Here is a 15,968-nt window from a genome sequence, read left to right as displayed (position 1 = left end):
TTATGTACCTCTGTCAACTCACTGTCCTTGTTTGTTTGAGCTTGTATGCATAGCCCTTTTCACACTTGAAAAATCTCAAGATAACCCTGGATAAATAAAGGTTAAAAAAAAATCCATCACTTTCCAGAACCATGGCAACCATGTACTACTACCAGGGTTCCTAATTCCTATACATTTTCCATTTCAAAATCCATACTTTTCCAGATTCTGATTTCCAGAATCCTCTGTCAGATTTGAGTACAAAAGGGCGTCACTTTGTTGAAAAGTGGTGGGGACATGTCCCCATTGTAAATGACACCTATGGCCACACCACAAGGTTTTGGGTTTGAGCCTTCAGTGAAAATTTGTTGGACTTTGAAGAACTTCTCAAGTTAAGACCAGAAAAGCTTTGACAGAAATGACTTGACCCTTGGCCCTGGTACCCCCTGTCCCCTCCTGCAGAGATATGAGCAGGGGATTATGAGGGGAAACCACAGACAACTGAACTTTTACCGACATTGAAATTATTTTGAGAAGTGCGCATGCAGGCGTAAACTGACGCAAAACACATCTCCACATATATTTCTCAATTTGGGCTTTGGAATCTGATTTGAAAGTGTAAAGAGTGAGACAGGTGGATTTGAACCAGTGAACAACTACATACCAAGCAGCTGTTTATCTCACTGAGCCAGAGCCAGGGATTGTCCAGTCTCCATCAGCTTATTTATATCAGTGTTCAAACTACAAAGATGCATCACTCCTGTCATCTTACAGTCAGCAGCTTATGTGAATATTTTTTCCAAACCTTTCCTTTTTCCATACCTGGAAAATAACCAAATTAAATGCCATACTTGCATAGGAACCCTGTCCTACACACTAGTCTATGCTGAATTAATTTGCTTCTACAATATTTAATACCAATAAGTTGTGAGAAAACTCAAAGCTGAGCACATTTCAAACATTCCCAAATGGAAACCTTTTCAACAATTACTCAGGAGGAGGGTTTGCTACTTCTGGCAATGATTTGCAATTTTATTACCAAAGACATCAAATGTATCGGTACAACTAACCAAAGTGACCAAAATAAACACAAATCCACCATTAACTACGAATTGAGTCAGGCAAACCTTTATTATGAAATAAAATACATACATTTCACAAAGGTGAGGAGTTGGTAACACAGAACAATGTCACCCAGCATATTGACAGAACAGTATGCTTTTACATGTGTGATAAAAAGGCTAGGACACATCCTATAGCATAAATGAACCATTCAAACTTATAAAACTGAGATCTCACCCTGTTATTTTACAAACACCTCCATAAGAGACAGATCTAATGCAAAAATATGTGGAGTAAAAGTCAAATAAAATGGAGAAGCATGTGCATGAAGGACACATGGAGCATGAGCGCCTGGTAAATCTACAGCTATTTATCAAAAAACAAAAAGACAGGAACAGGGGCGTGGGCTTTGGGGAATGTAAGAGGGGGGAGAGGGGGCGTGTGGATAAGGGCTCATGACATAACATTCCCAACTCGAGACTAGGATCGAGAGCGGGAGCGGGAACGAGACTGGGAGCGGGATTTGGAGCGGGACTCTGAGCGGGAGGCGGATGGGGAGCGGGTGCGGGCTTTGGCAGGCGAGGGGGAGCGAGATTTGGACTTGGACTTGGATTTAGATTTAGACCGGGCTTTGGACTCGGCGGGGGTACCGGAGCGGGAGCGTGAGGCCCTCTCTGCAGTGACTCCCTCCTCGTCGCTCTTGGCCTGCTCGCGGCCCTTGGAGCCCGACTTCCTGGAGCGATCCTTGGAGCGGGACCTAGAGCGAGAGCGAGATCTGGACTCGTCTTTCCTGCCCCTCTTCCCTTCTTTCTTGTTCTTCTTGCTGCGGCTCCTGCTGCGGCTGCGGGCCTCCTTTCCCTTGTGAGCGCCGTTACTGCGCTCCTCCTCCTCCTTCTTTACCTTGACCTTATTCTTCTTGCTACGGGAGCGGCTGCGGGAGCGGGAAGCCGCCCTGTGGACAAAATCAGAATGCAAATTAAAACATTTTCAATGGAAAACTCAAGACAACCAAAGATTACACAGTAAATACTATCCATCAAACAGTTAGCAACAGTCTCCCAGATGCAGACACGCAGCCTTGGTGAAATGTTTCCAGTGAGTGCATCAGTTTTTGGCTCTGAGTTTTCAATATAAAACTTTGGCGAAATGATTTCAGCGAATATGAGTACACGTTTTTGAACATTTTCAGCACATTTGAACAGCTAGGGTATCGGCCCCGAAACCTCTCCACACGCAGCTCAGCTGCTGCGTGGCCTCGCCTGCGCTATTGGCATGCGCAGCACACAATCGCTCAACTTCGCATCACTGATGTCACAAAGCCTATGACATCATCCCAGTGCCTATGTCATCATCAGTGATGTCATAAGATGATTTTGGTCAATAATTATGTCACTGATGATGTCATACACATTGTGAGATCATTAGTGATGTCATCAGTGACATTATTGACCAACAGCATCTTATGACATCACTGATGATGTCATAGGCATTGTGACATCATCAGTGGGACAAAATGTAAACAGACAGAGCCCACTTTTAAGGATATACTAGGAACTAGGAGTTCTTTCTCAGCATGATCCATGCTGTTCCTCATCGTAACTCTGGAAAGTTGGGCAACAACGAATGCAAGGTCAAAGGGGTCACACTCTTGTATGTACAAGCTGACTGAAGCTCACTGAAATGTACTTTGTGTGCCCTGTGGAGGAGATTTCAGTGAGCTTCAGTCAGCTTGTACATACAGGAGCGAGCATCCTCGGCTATAGAAAGTCTTGATGTGGGTGTATTCCCTGCAGGAAGCTGGCTTCTCACCTGGAGCGGGAGCGGCTGCGACTGCTGCTCTCACTACGGCTGCGGCTCTTGCGAGACCTGCGGCTCCTGGAGCGAGACCTGGGAAACAGCCCGGAGAAACAGAGAATACAATGAGAACACGTCGTGGATGAAGTAAGAAGTATTTGCCACAGGCAAACATTTTGGTCAGCGTTCGACAGGGGGCCACTCGTGCTAACCAAGGACCACAGGGATCTTTGTTTTCTCCCATTTTATTTTGTACATGTATGTTACTTTAATGGATGATTTAGCACCACCACTCTACCCATCACCATGAAAAAAGCCCTCAAGGGTATCAAGAGCTGAGGAAGCCCTGTGCACAGCAGTGCTTCTCTCCTTGGTGCCGGCTGGTGCAGGGTGAATCACAATGAAGCAAAGGAAATCTTCGAGTGCAAACTACGCCTTTCACATACCGCTTCATCAGATTCGCTATCGAATCTGATGAAGCACTATGTGAAACGCGTAGTTCGCAAATGTAACCAGATAAAGATATATCGTGTCAATCCTATCCTGGTGTGCACTGGGAGATTTCCTTTCCCCTCAAAGGTATCGTTGCTATACGTGTGTCTTCTAATGTGTCTACAATACGCATCAGTCAGAGAACATTACGTATCAGACCTGGAGCGGCTGCGACTGCGGGAGTAGGAGCGACGGCCGCGTCTGGCCCCGGGGCGGTCTTCGATGAGGCGGATCTTCCTGCCGTTCACCTCGGTGCCGTCCAGCTTCTCCAGAGCCCGCTTCATGTCAGAGTACAGCCTGAACTCGATCACCCCCTCGTTCCTCCGCCCCTTGTTGGTGTCGGCGTACGTCACCTCCCCTGCCTGCCTCATGTAGTCCTGAAGAGCGATGGAAACAAACATGGTGATTAAACAGCAAGTCCACACCTCTGTGCAGTTGGGAAACTCCAAAAAACCTCCAACCATGTTTGTCACAGTGCCTTTCTGTCAATTGTGTTTGTCTTGGCTAGCTTTTTCTCTGGCGAATTTTTGACTGCGTGGAATGTGCGTTTGTCTTTTTCTATTCAAACGGTATTCCTCAGATGTGGGAAATGTAAACCTAGTGCAAGCAGCACAAGTAATATTAAGTAAAGACACTTTTGAAGAACTATTGTGTGAGGCTCTCTGTGACATTTCTAAATTAAACCTTGTTTTTTGCTGTCAGATGACGCTTCAGATGTGTGTATCTGTTAAGTGTTTTTGCCAATTCCTTTATTCAGATTACAAAATTGACGTGTTATGAGAATGACTAAAAACTGTTGACTTCATACCTTCAAGTCCTGCCAGCTGCAGCGGCTGGAAAGGTTCTCAACAATGAGCCGATAGTCTGTCCGTGTCGGTGGGCCATATCGGTCTCTTCCCCCACGGCCATATCCACCTTTCAAGGTAATAAGGAAAGACCAAGAACAATGAGAACCAGAGAGCAGCTGAGGTATTTGCCACAATACTAAACTCCAAGCTACACACTAGCAACAATGTCCAATCAAATCCGATCAATTTGGGAAAAAGGGAAACAAAAAAAAAGGAAAAGCAAAGATGAAAAAGAGCTAGATTAAAAAGTGAAATAAAAAGAAAATCAAACGAAAATTCATTAAGTCCATAGAAAACTAACTCATCTCTCCTATAAGATGACGAAGCCTTTTTAATGAAAAGGTCTAGGCCTAATACACACAATTGTAACCGATTACATTTTGGTTGAAAAGAAAAAATCTTAGAGCCCGACCGATGTATCGGTCTGCCAGTATTCTCACCAATATATTGTATCGGCTGGTCGATTATTTTTTTTTGGTTACATGTTTTTTTTTCTTTTTCTTCCTGATTTCCCCATTTGTACTTGGTCAATTTCCCCCTGCTGCCCCGGTCGCTGCTCCACCCTCTGCCGATCTTGGGAGAGCCGTAGACTAGCACCATGCTTCCTCCGACACATGGTGCGCAGTTGCCAGCCGCTTATCATCACCTGACAGCGGGGAGCTTCACTGGCAGGACATAGCACATGGGAGGATCACGCTAGTCACACCAGTTCCCTTCCACCCCAAACAGGTGACCCGACCGCCCAGAGGAGGCGTTAGTGCAGCGACCAGTACACATACCCTCAACCCGGCTTCCCATCCGCAGACGCCCGACCAAGCCGGAGATAACATGAGGCGCGAACCGGCGACCCTCGTGTTGGTAGGCAGGCAGGGAATCTAACGATACACCACCCAGACACCCTATGTTGTGTATAATGATCCGTTTTCTTAACTCAAGCTATACATTAGTTATATTTGTGCTTTTGTATTTGTAGTTATTTATAATAATAATTAAATTCCCAGTGAAGTTTACAGTTTCAGGGCACGGTCGTCATTTTGGACAGTAAAGTTTCTTGTTGAACTGTAAAATATCATGCCTACATTACATCTCTCTAGTCACATCAAGTCAAGCATTTGATATAGGAATTGTTGCAAAAAATGTGTGTAATATAATGCGTATATATCAAATAAGAATATCGGCCGATATATCGATATTGAATATTTTTTACTCCCCGATATCGGTCGGGCTCTAAAATAAAGACCTACTCTCTAAATAAAAAGGGAAAACAAAATAAATAAATAAAAAATATATACGGTACATCTGACCGAGGAAGTACTTACGGTGAACTAAAGCAAGTTTCTATGCTACCTAATCTAAAAAAAAACATTTCACTGTTATAAAACATGTTCTTTTTTTCAGGCACCTATAAGAGCTGAACCCACATCTGTTCCTAACCCCATGGCATCCTCACCACCCGGCCTGGCCTGGGCCTAATGGGAAAAGCGGTCTTCATTCACAATGGCTCCCTTTTTTGGTCTGCCCAGGGGCCCAGAATGGTCAAACCACACTCTTGGAAAGGGGACACCATGGCCAGCAATAGGGGCAGGCACTGGCAGTCAGCAAAGGACTCTTTCAATTAAAACATTGAGGTTCTTTGTTAAATCTTTACCTTTAAATTGACAATCATTTTTAAATAAAGTAAATAATGGAATAAAACATGAATAGATTACAAGATAATCTTAACAATACAAAACTTGCAGTATTCAAATCAAGACATTATTTTCTTTCATTAGCAAATATATCGCAAGCCAATTCCCCCCATCATATATTCCCATGTATTCTTGGTTTCACCAAAAGTATTCTCAAGTCATTGGTGGCTCTGGTGCACACAAATTTAATCCCCTCTCATTCGCATTGCTCAATGCTGAAATAACTTTTTAAGTGTATCAGTAGGCGCCCGTACACTGTCTATCAGGCTATTTGCAAGACAATACAATCCAGAGCTACTGCTCTGTAGTTGTCCTATCCACAGGGATGCAAACTCACCAGAGTGAAAAAGGTGACAAATACCAAGGCAGACACAAAACCAGTTGATCCCAAAATAGGGCACTTAATAATTAAGTGCCCTATTTTGGGATCAAAAAGGTGATTGTCACCTAAAGGTGACTAGTTTGCATCCCTGTATCCAGAAACTGTGCCACATCTGTATGTTAAACAGACTGCCAGAAACCTGGAAGGATCAGTGAGACCAGAACAATAGCAACTACTGACGAAATTAGGAAGGGTGTGTGTGGACGAGTGTGAGAGTTTCATATGAACAAGTTACCAAAAGCTGCACAAAAAACAACTAGGTGTTCTAACATTGTTAACATGGGTGGTGGCGGCACTAGGAGGTTATTATGATTTTTTTTATTATTATATTGTTAAACAATAACTGCCTACCTAACCCTACCTTTGAGTGCCACCAGTGTTGCCAGATTGGGCGGTTTCCCGCCCAATTGGCTGGTTTGGATTGCATTGTGCGGGGGGGGGGGGGGGGGGGGGGGGCTTGGGCGGGTTGTTTCCATAGACCTGCATTTGCTTGGGCGGTTGTGTGTGCGTTTTGGCAGTTTTTGAACAGTCTTTGGGCTGGAAACCATCAGCTGTTTCTGGCAACACTGAGGGCCACCACCGCCCATGTTAATTTCCCAACAGGAGGATCAAGCTAAACTAAGGCATGAGTACTGGAGATCAGGTAGCTACAGTAATTCTTCCAATTACACCCTGGAAGAAGAGTGGAGAGCCACTTTTGACCATACAATTTCCATTCACATCATCATTACTATGACAAATTGAATGCACATCAGCCACCAAGGACAAGGCTTACAAAATTTAAGCAATAGAAATTCCAATAGCCAATTCTTTGTAGTGAATGATATTCCCCATGTTAAGAAAACAAGACTTTAGTGTACACTTACTCCTTCCTCCTCCACCACCACCTCCTCCACCTCCTCCTCCTCCTCCTCCTCCACCACCACCCCCTCCTCCTCCTCCTCCTCCTCCTCCACCACCATAGCTGCTTCCATCTCGACGAGGTCCCTTTGTGTGTTCCACAATCACCCTCTCCCCACACAAGTCCTTGCCGTTCAGGTCATACACGGCATCATCTGCATCTCGGGGGTCATCAAATTCAACAAACCCATACCTTCACAGGAGGAGAACATGTTAAGCCTGAGGCACAGCAAAATATTATGATGGCATGCATTCAGAAACATTAGGTTTGCACAAATAATCAAACTACTATTGGCTACCACAATACTGCCACTGCATAAGGAACACTAAACCTTAATGTTACATGGGGAAAATACGCTTGATCGGCAGGGGGTAAAGTTAGTACATTCAAGGGAATTAGGGGACCTTTACACGAGGACAGTTTCTGGAAGAAACGACACAATAGCGTTTCCTTCACACCTTCTCCCCGTCTACATGAGCGCCGTTGAATTTTTAAAACACTGTAATGTACATGCCAGGTCGCTAGGTGGCAGTGTGATCACCCTATTCTTTGCCCATACAAGGACGCTTCTGCATGACGTCATTTCGTAATCGTCTTTCCGGGTTTAAACACGGGAGTAGAGTACGCCTTCCGCAGTCATTTAGACTTGCCAAAAAGCTTTTTTCAAGCTAAAAAAAACCCCAAACTGTTTTAAAGTTTAAATATTTGTCAGGTGAGAATGTAACATATATGTGACCAGTTTATCAGAATAACGCCTGTTGGAAATCTTTAACGAGCAGCGAGGACCGGGAGCGCTGAGTGTGCTATCTGTCAAACCCTACTGTAGGCTACTTGCAGTGAGAAAACACTGTCGACGTGCTTTTGTAACTAACGTTAAATGCTGACCGGGTACAGCCATCGGCTCCTCGCAGCAGTAACGTTATGAACATGTAACTGAAGTTGGCCGAGTGTAGCTTAATTCTGAATGTTGCCAAACTTCATTCATACTGATGTTTTATTTTGAAATTGGTTGCCAACTCACGCACGGCTATGGCGTAATCGCGTGTGCAGACACGTCAAGAGTTTCTGAAATGTGCCGTCTCAAAGCGATTACATGGAATGATCAGCGGGGGTCGTCTCAAAGAATTTCACTCTGGAAGGTGGTTTCAAAATGTGTCGTTTCCCAAGCCCAAATTCGCCGTCGCCGTCTAAAAGGGAGGCACTAACGATACTATAGGCTACATGCACAACTTTTTTACTTCCTGAAATTAGTACAGCTTCTTTATTTCCTGTCCTACACTATTGGATGAACTGATTAATCAGGTGTGCCTGATCATTGTTGTGACTGCAGCACACCTGACATTAATCAGTTCATCCAATAGTGATGACAGGAAATAAAGAAGCTGTACTAATTTCAGGAAGTAGTGGAGTTGTGCATGTAGCCCATAATTCCCCGTCACCATAGGAAACCGTCCTTGTGTAAAGTGCCCCTTAAGGCAGAGTGGGGGGTGGGTCTCCCCAGGGGGGCTACAAGCAGTTTCTGGAGAGGCTCAGTGAATGGAAGTAAAAAATACTAAATTATCAGTTATCAAAAGGAGATCTCATAGAATATTCTACACAGGCGCTAAATGTGTGTGATTTGGTTAAAGATAGTTCAGAGATACAGTAGTTTGGGGGAATTTGACATGTTTGCCCACTTTCCCAGAGTCATAAACAAATAAATGTCTTCAGATACTCCTTTTGTATGTGTTTGGTGTAGTCTGAAGTATGTCCAACAGCATATCAGGCTATCTTGGCTCAATTGTTGGGTGTCGATGGGATCGAATAACAATCGTGGTCCAATAGCATCGAGGAATTGAGGGGAGGGGGCACAGACTCAGACTTTGAAACCCCCCGGCATGACGCTAACGTTACAAATGTTGGCACAAAGGTCTGCACGATATAACGCAAATTAAATCTGGTCGTGTGTATATGTGTGTAAGTCATACAAAAGCTAATATGCATTGCAAATGCATAACGTTACCTGTAGGCGTGACATGGCCACTTACAATTTGCGAAAATAACGTTAGCCCTGGCTTGACTAGCACGACGAGCGTTGTGATTGCTACGCTGGCGCCAGCAAATGCCATCCTGCACTTTAGTTTGTCCAGAAACTCTCCAAATACATTTACAAAGCTATATAACTTTGATGTGAAATCTATTTTTTTAAGTGGCTGTTGTTGGTAGACAGTAGCGTTAAGCGTGTGTTAGCTAGCATTAGCATTAGCTATTCAGCTTGCCTTGTGCAGGCCTGCTGCAGCCAAGGCCCAAAACACACGCTGCGGCCTACCACGACAGACGTTTAGCCCCGAGAACAAAGGCTAGCTTTCTCAACCTTACCCGTTTTTCAGGTCGACTTCGAGTATCTTCCCGTAACCCTTGAAGAACTTCTCCACGTCCTTTTCCCTAGCTCGATAGCTCAGTCTTCCGATATACACCCTCGACATTTCCCCGGCTTGTCTGTGTGTGTGTGCGCCTGGAATGAGAAAGAGAGAACACACAAGGAGGCGCGAGGCTGTGAAGACGCATAAATTAAAAGGGGCGTGTTTTCACGACCAGGGAGGGAAGTGAACGACACAGCCCTCTGCTACCATCAAGTGGCCATCAAGTATGGATTTATATTAATCTGCCGGAGATGCTGGTTGTTGAACTGGTTAAAAGTAATGTCAGGGGGGGTAATAAACAGGTATGTAAATAGCACTGTGACGTCAATCGCTAGCTAATGATTAAAGTTGTCTGTTTTTCCACTAAACTTCCCAACGGTGAATGTGTTTCAGTCCACTGTGCATTATTTCAGATTAGCGTCTAGTAGTGCTGTGTTCCAGGAAAAATATTCCGCTCAATTCTTGCGTTCCGTTTAGAAAACATGGGCGTCATTGTTGCATTTCTGTGGGGGAACGAAAACACTGCAGCACAGGCCACCGGAAGACGGTGGCGGGTCTTCTCCTGTCTTCCTGCCTGGTAGTGACTAGGTAGTAACCGATTCGACTGGCAGAATTTTGGCCTTGGCTGATGAACTCATTCAATTCAGACATTTCACAAAGGTCGAGACCTCACCAGCAGAGCTGCTGCGAATTGTTGAGTGTAATGGACTTAAAGCAACATTCCCAAATGTTTTTGTGTGAGGGGGAGGTCTTTTTCCACCCTAAAACGAGTAAAAAAATGAACTCAGAACCAGAATGGCACAGGAACGACTTTCCGCACTTTTCGAGAACATCATACACCAGTTTGCCCTGTCAAAGTCAAGAAAGAGGATAATGTAATTTGTTAAAGGGATAGTGCGGATTATTGGACATAACGTTGTATGAACTTCATCCCAGTTGTAGTCAGAGTGGCTGGGGAGCTGACTTCCTGATCCATGATTCCCGTGGACGGAGCGGAGGTCTAGCTTGATCTGAGTTGAGAAAAACTATAGTCCCAACGGACACTCTAGGGTCACGGAGTTATCAAGTTTTACTCCTAAAGAAAGCATGCATGTGTTATGACATCTCATTTCAACAATAAAACCGCAGTCTTGCAGTTGATCAGACCGCGCTATTTATTGGCACTATTTTAGGTGTTTCAGACCGTGCAGGCTGTAAACAGCGAGTACGGTAGGAGTATGAGAGGCACGTTGACAAAATGGTGCGCACTTGTGATTTTCCTGGCTGTAACAATGTAAACATTAGTGACACTGTATTCCATCGTTTCCCTGTCACGGACCATGCCCGTAGACAACTTTGGCTTGTTGCAATAGGCTTGAGAGTTGAGACAAAGCCAGCGAGGATAAAAAAACTTCGTGTGTGCGGCGCTCATTTCACCGAAAATGATTACCTCCCTCCACATCCAGGGCAGAAGAAGGCCCATGTACTGAAGAGCAGTGCTGTGCCAAAACCCCTGGTAAGAGAGATTACAGTACCTAAATATAACAATGTTGTCAGTAAAAAAAAGTAAATACATAGGCTAGTCTATAGCCTATATCGGTTGTGGGATTCAGCTAGAGCCTCTAGCCTGGTAGTAAGCCATCAAACTACTGTGGTGGCAAAAATGTCCATACGTTTTCAAAGCTAAAATGTCGTATGAACAAACCAAAATGTTGTTTGGTCACAGACCTTATCACTTCAGTTATAGGTTGTTAGCTAACTGAGTGCTGCTAATACAATTTTGCTTTGTTTATGTATATAATAATTGCATCATGACTGGTAGCCTACGTGTATTTATTAGCTACTCAAAGTATTTAGTTTTATTTTTTGGTACATGTTTATATTTTTTGCACTTTATCCAAAAACACAATGACATGAAACAATTGGAAACATATATGTGCATTTAATAATATTTTACCTGGGCACTTCACACAGACTACCCGAAGTAAAGACACCGGAGCACTCTTTTCCGTCTGCACGTTTTAATAGAAGGGGCTGACTGACGTTTCGACAGACAAGTCTGTCTTCCTCAGAGTCAAAAGCGCTCTTTTGACTCTGAGGAAGACAGACTTGTCTGTCGAAACGTCAGTCAGCCCCTTCTATTAAAACGTGCAGACGGAAAAGAGTGCTCCGGTGTCTTTACTTCGGGTAGTCTGTGTGAAGTGCCCAGGTAAAATATTATTTTATGCATATTGTCCTCCACTGTTGAGCACCAGGACCCTCTTTATTCCAAACCTGGCTGAAGCGCGCTGGACTCTATTACTACTGTATATATGTGCATTTCTTTTACAAAACAATGTTGAGAAATATTTTCAAGGAAAAGGGAACACATCGTTTCAAGTGTAACAAATAAATGTTGAAAATAAATGTTCACAATGTGACTTCAAGAGACCTAAAACAAATCCAGTGATTCCTCAGACTCCTTGAATCCCACATATTGTCCATTAGAAAATGACTCGGAGTCCCACGCTGCCTAAGCAGTGTAGCCTTATATGGGAAAGGCATATTGGAATTGCCATTATCTAGCCTGACAGAGGAGTTCAAGTGTGCTAAGGTTAGACTGGAAATGACTCTGACTCAGTCAAAGGATCCAGTGGTTAGGAGTGTAGCGCCCACAGTTAAAACAGGGAGGAAGTGGAACCCAAAGGAGGCAGTACAGCAAGCACAGTCAGCTCTTAGACACAGGGATATCATAGGTCAGGTGCAGCATGGGCGTGGAGGCTTAGGGTTGTGCATAGGGAAACCTGTGTGGAACAAGGCATCAGTAATAGAAAAGAGGAAGATGGTAGTTGAAGAAGTACATAGGCAAGAGGAGGCAGTAAGATGTACTAAGGCAGTGTCGCAGGCAAAGCAAGGACAGTGGGTGAACTGGGAGAGTGTAGAGAAGAGAAAGTTGAAGTGGAGAGAGTTGTGGAGCATGGAGGCCAGCAGAATTAGATTTATTCTAGGGGCTACTTATGATGTGCTGCCATCTCCCCAGAACTTAAATCAGTGGTTGGGCGAGGATGGTGCCTGCCCGTTGTGTTCTAGTGTATGTACATTGAGGCATATACTGTCAGGGTGTAAGGTCAGTCTCTCCCAGGGGCGATACACCTGGCGTCACAACCAGGTGTTGAAATGTTTGGCAGCTGCAGTTGAGGAAAAGCGGCTAGAAGTAAATTCTCTAGTTGCTAGCAAAGAGAATAGACAGATCAAATTTGTACGTGAGGGAGAAAAGATTAGACCAATTAAGGTCAGGCACAAGTTAGGGCAGCTAAGTGTAGGTGGAGCCTGGGAAATGAGGGTTGACTTGAATGAACAGCTAGTCATCCCAGCATATATAGTTAGCACCCGGCTACGTCCGGACTTGTTACTGTGGTCTGAGGTAGAGAAGAGAGTTTATTTTATCGAACTCACAGTCCCGTGGGAAGATCGAGTTGAGGAGGCTTATGAGCGCAAGAAAGCTAGGTATGCTGAAATGGCAGCAGAGGCAGAGCAGCGAGGTTGGAGGGCTCGAGTGCGGCCTGTAGAGGTGGGCTGCCGTGGTTTTGTGGCAAAGTCCGTTATTGCCTTACTAACTGAGTTGGGCATTCGGGGACGGAGCCTGAAACTTGCGGTTAGCAACATGTCTCAGGCAGCAGAACGAGCAAGTGAATGGCTGTGGATAAGGAGGAAACATGCTAGCTGGGGAGCTCGCTAAGGTCAGATTGATTGTTTGTTGTTGGTCATGATTAACGGTCCGCATCAACAGGGCTGAATCATTGACAGTGGTGGTGTAGTTAGGGATTGTTTGTTGTTGGTCATGATTAACGGTCCGCATCAACAGGGCTGAATCATTGACGGTGGTGGTGTAGTTAGGGATTGTTTGTTGGTCATGATTAACGGTCCGCATCAACAGGGCTGAATCATTGACAGTGGTGGTGTAGTTAGGGATTGTTTGTTGGTGGTCATGATTAACGGTCCGCATCAACAGGGCTGAATCATTGACAGTGGTGGTGTAGTCAGGAATGTCATACCGAATCGACCTGGATAGCTAGGCTTAGATAGTGAGGTAATATGCAGTTGTGCGGTGGTAGCATGGAGGGGGGTGTTTCCAGGACGCTGGATTACACCGTTAAGCCTTCTTGAGGTGTCGTGGGCCTAACTTAACGAAACGTCGGTGAAGGAAGGTGCCCACTTGAAAACCCCAATGACATGCTTCATACTGCTGTTGGCTAGGGTAGGTAACTGGTGATTTGTGTCTTGTTTATTAGTTTGTTAGCCTGTTAGCTTGTTTAATTCTGGATTGGGCTTCTAAATGTGTTTTTCCTCGGATTTTGGCACAAGGGATAGTAACATCTTGTCCTGTGTATTAATTAATACCATTTGGTGATGGATATTCCTTTCGGATCATATCCACCACACATGAGGGAAGAACTCTCCTGATGCCTTTACCAAGCTGTTCTCCAATTAGGGCCCATTCAAGTACCATCCGGTAGCCAATCAGCCTGTACTGACTGAAACAGAATACAACAACATAATGTTTATTATGTGCATACTCAAGTAGGAAAACTGTGCGCACATCCAAAACCACATTGGGCATCAGGTGCAGGACAAATAGGTGAAATCAAAAAATAAAGGAATTGTCCGCACACTGATTAGCAGCTCCCGTTTTTATTTGCTCAAGGTTGGCAAGCTTTCGACCCTACTGGGTCTTCATCAGGCAAATGAAATGTATTATGTGCATACTGTAATGTGCTAATCAAGACAATTCATGAACATTTCTCTATGGTTGACTGGTTGATATGGTAGAGTACTAGGCTATATATATGGCTGTTATATATGTTTGACATAACTATTCTATTGATGTATTCTGACAGAACAAGAAGTGAAATTATAGGATATAGCCTAAGCCTACACAACTGTAATATTACAGATCAGTGAGGTTCTAAAGTAGCATCCTAGTGAATACTTTAGCCACAATACAACTGCTAAATAATTACTATTATTAGAGCCATAACACTTGTTTACAGACAGCTGGCCATTGGGTCCAGCTGGCCTGGGACGCTTCTTCCAGTTGATTTTGGGGATGTTGAAAAACGTCCTCAAGACGTCGCCAGCATTCAGGATGGCAGGGAAGTCTGGATGGTTGGTGATGCAGGCAGAAGCAGATGCGCTGGCGTCCTCTGAGATGAGATCTTGCATCTGTGGCACGACTAGATCCCACTCCCGGCAGCAGTAGCTCTCCAACTTATGACAAGTGCACCACCATTTTTCATTCACTCTCTCCTCTCTGCAGCCGCGGGCCCATCTGCGTCTTCTTGCTCAGCCTCCGCTTCTCTCTCTCTCTCTCTGCCCGTTCGAGGTCGATCTGACGAAGTTCATCATCGGTGTATTCAGGTTCATAAAGATAACCCCTCGAATCTTCTGTCAACAGCATATCATCATCATCGCTCGAATAGTCAGACATGTTTATTAACTTTTTGTAGACAGCCCGCGCTGTCTGAAACACCTGAACACACCGGTAATGACTGCCGCAGCTGCAGTGCGCGGAGTGATACTAGCCAGAAAATAGTGCCAATAAATAGCGCGGTCTGATCAACTGCAAGACTGCGGTTTTATTGTTGAAATGAGATGTCATAACACATGCATGCTTTCTTTAGGAGTAAAACTTGATAACTCCGTGACCCTAGAGTGTCCGTCGGGACTAGTTTTTCTCCACTCAGATCAAGCTAGAGCTCCGCCCACGGGAATCATAGATCAGGAAGTCAGCTCCCCAGACACTCTACAACTGGGATGACGTTCATACAACGTTATGTCCAATAATCCGCACTATCCCTTTAATGCAGCAATGCTGGTGAGCATTAAAAAAAAATCACACCTTAATATTTCCTTTTTGTAATGACAATTAGATCCGCCCCCCCCCCCCATATAGGATACATTGTGTACTGTACAGTGTGTGCTGTCTGCTGCTGTCAATGGTTATGAAATGATCATTCCAAGTTTGTTTTTGCAAGGCACTCTCTCAATGGTTCTGAAATTATACAATACTGTTAGAATCGCTGTGCTTGCAAAGGTGTGAAGTCAGTGTTTTTGATAGCCACCATCACTTCTTTATAGCTATTGAATTGTTTATTTTATTATATTATTTGTTAACTGCAATGCTTCTGTGCAGTGCTGTGAGTTGCTGTAATCATAACTGTTTACGATGTTGAGCTCTTAACCTACACAGTAACATGTTAAGTTATCCTTTATTTATCCCCATGGGGAAATGCATCCAATGCATTTGACCCATCCTCTGCTACCTTTTAGAACTAAGAGCAGTGGGCAGCCGCAGTGCAGCGCCCTGGGCCCAACTCCAGTTATTTTGCCATTGCCTTGGTCAGGGGCACTGACAGGAGTTACAGGTATTTTGATGGTGGGAGGAAACCCACATAAACACGG

At 44.5% G+C, this 15,968-nt stretch overlaps 1 protein-coding gene across 1 annotated transcript; it reads right to left on the bottom strand.

The window, feature by feature from the left end:
- Positions 1–1,091: 1,091 nt before the first annotated feature.
- Positions 1,092–9,646, bottom strand: LOC310785638 (putative splicing factor, arginine/serine-rich 1). Its single transcript, XM_083646782.1, has 6 exons — positions 9,505–9,646; positions 7,112–7,338; positions 4,136–4,242; positions 3,487–3,704; positions 2,851–2,928; positions 1,092–1,993 (listed from the first exon to the last, which is right to left on the bottom strand). The coding sequence occupies exons 1-6, from the start codon at positions 9,609–9,611 to the stop codon at positions 1,522–1,524; spliced, it is 1,209 nt and encodes a 402-aa protein (XP_083502908.1). The 5' UTR covers positions 9,612–9,646; the 3' UTR covers positions 1,092–1,521.
- Between the last annotated feature and the right edge of the window lie 6,322 nt (positions 9,647–15,968).

Source organism: Poromitra crassiceps (assembly GCF_964638095.1).
Source record: "Poromitra crassiceps genome assembly, chromosome: 11".
Lineage (NCBI taxonomy): Eukaryota > Metazoa > Chordata > Actinopteri > Beryciformes > Melamphaidae > Poromitra > Poromitra crassiceps.
This window is presented reverse-complemented; position numbering and strand designations above follow the sequence as displayed.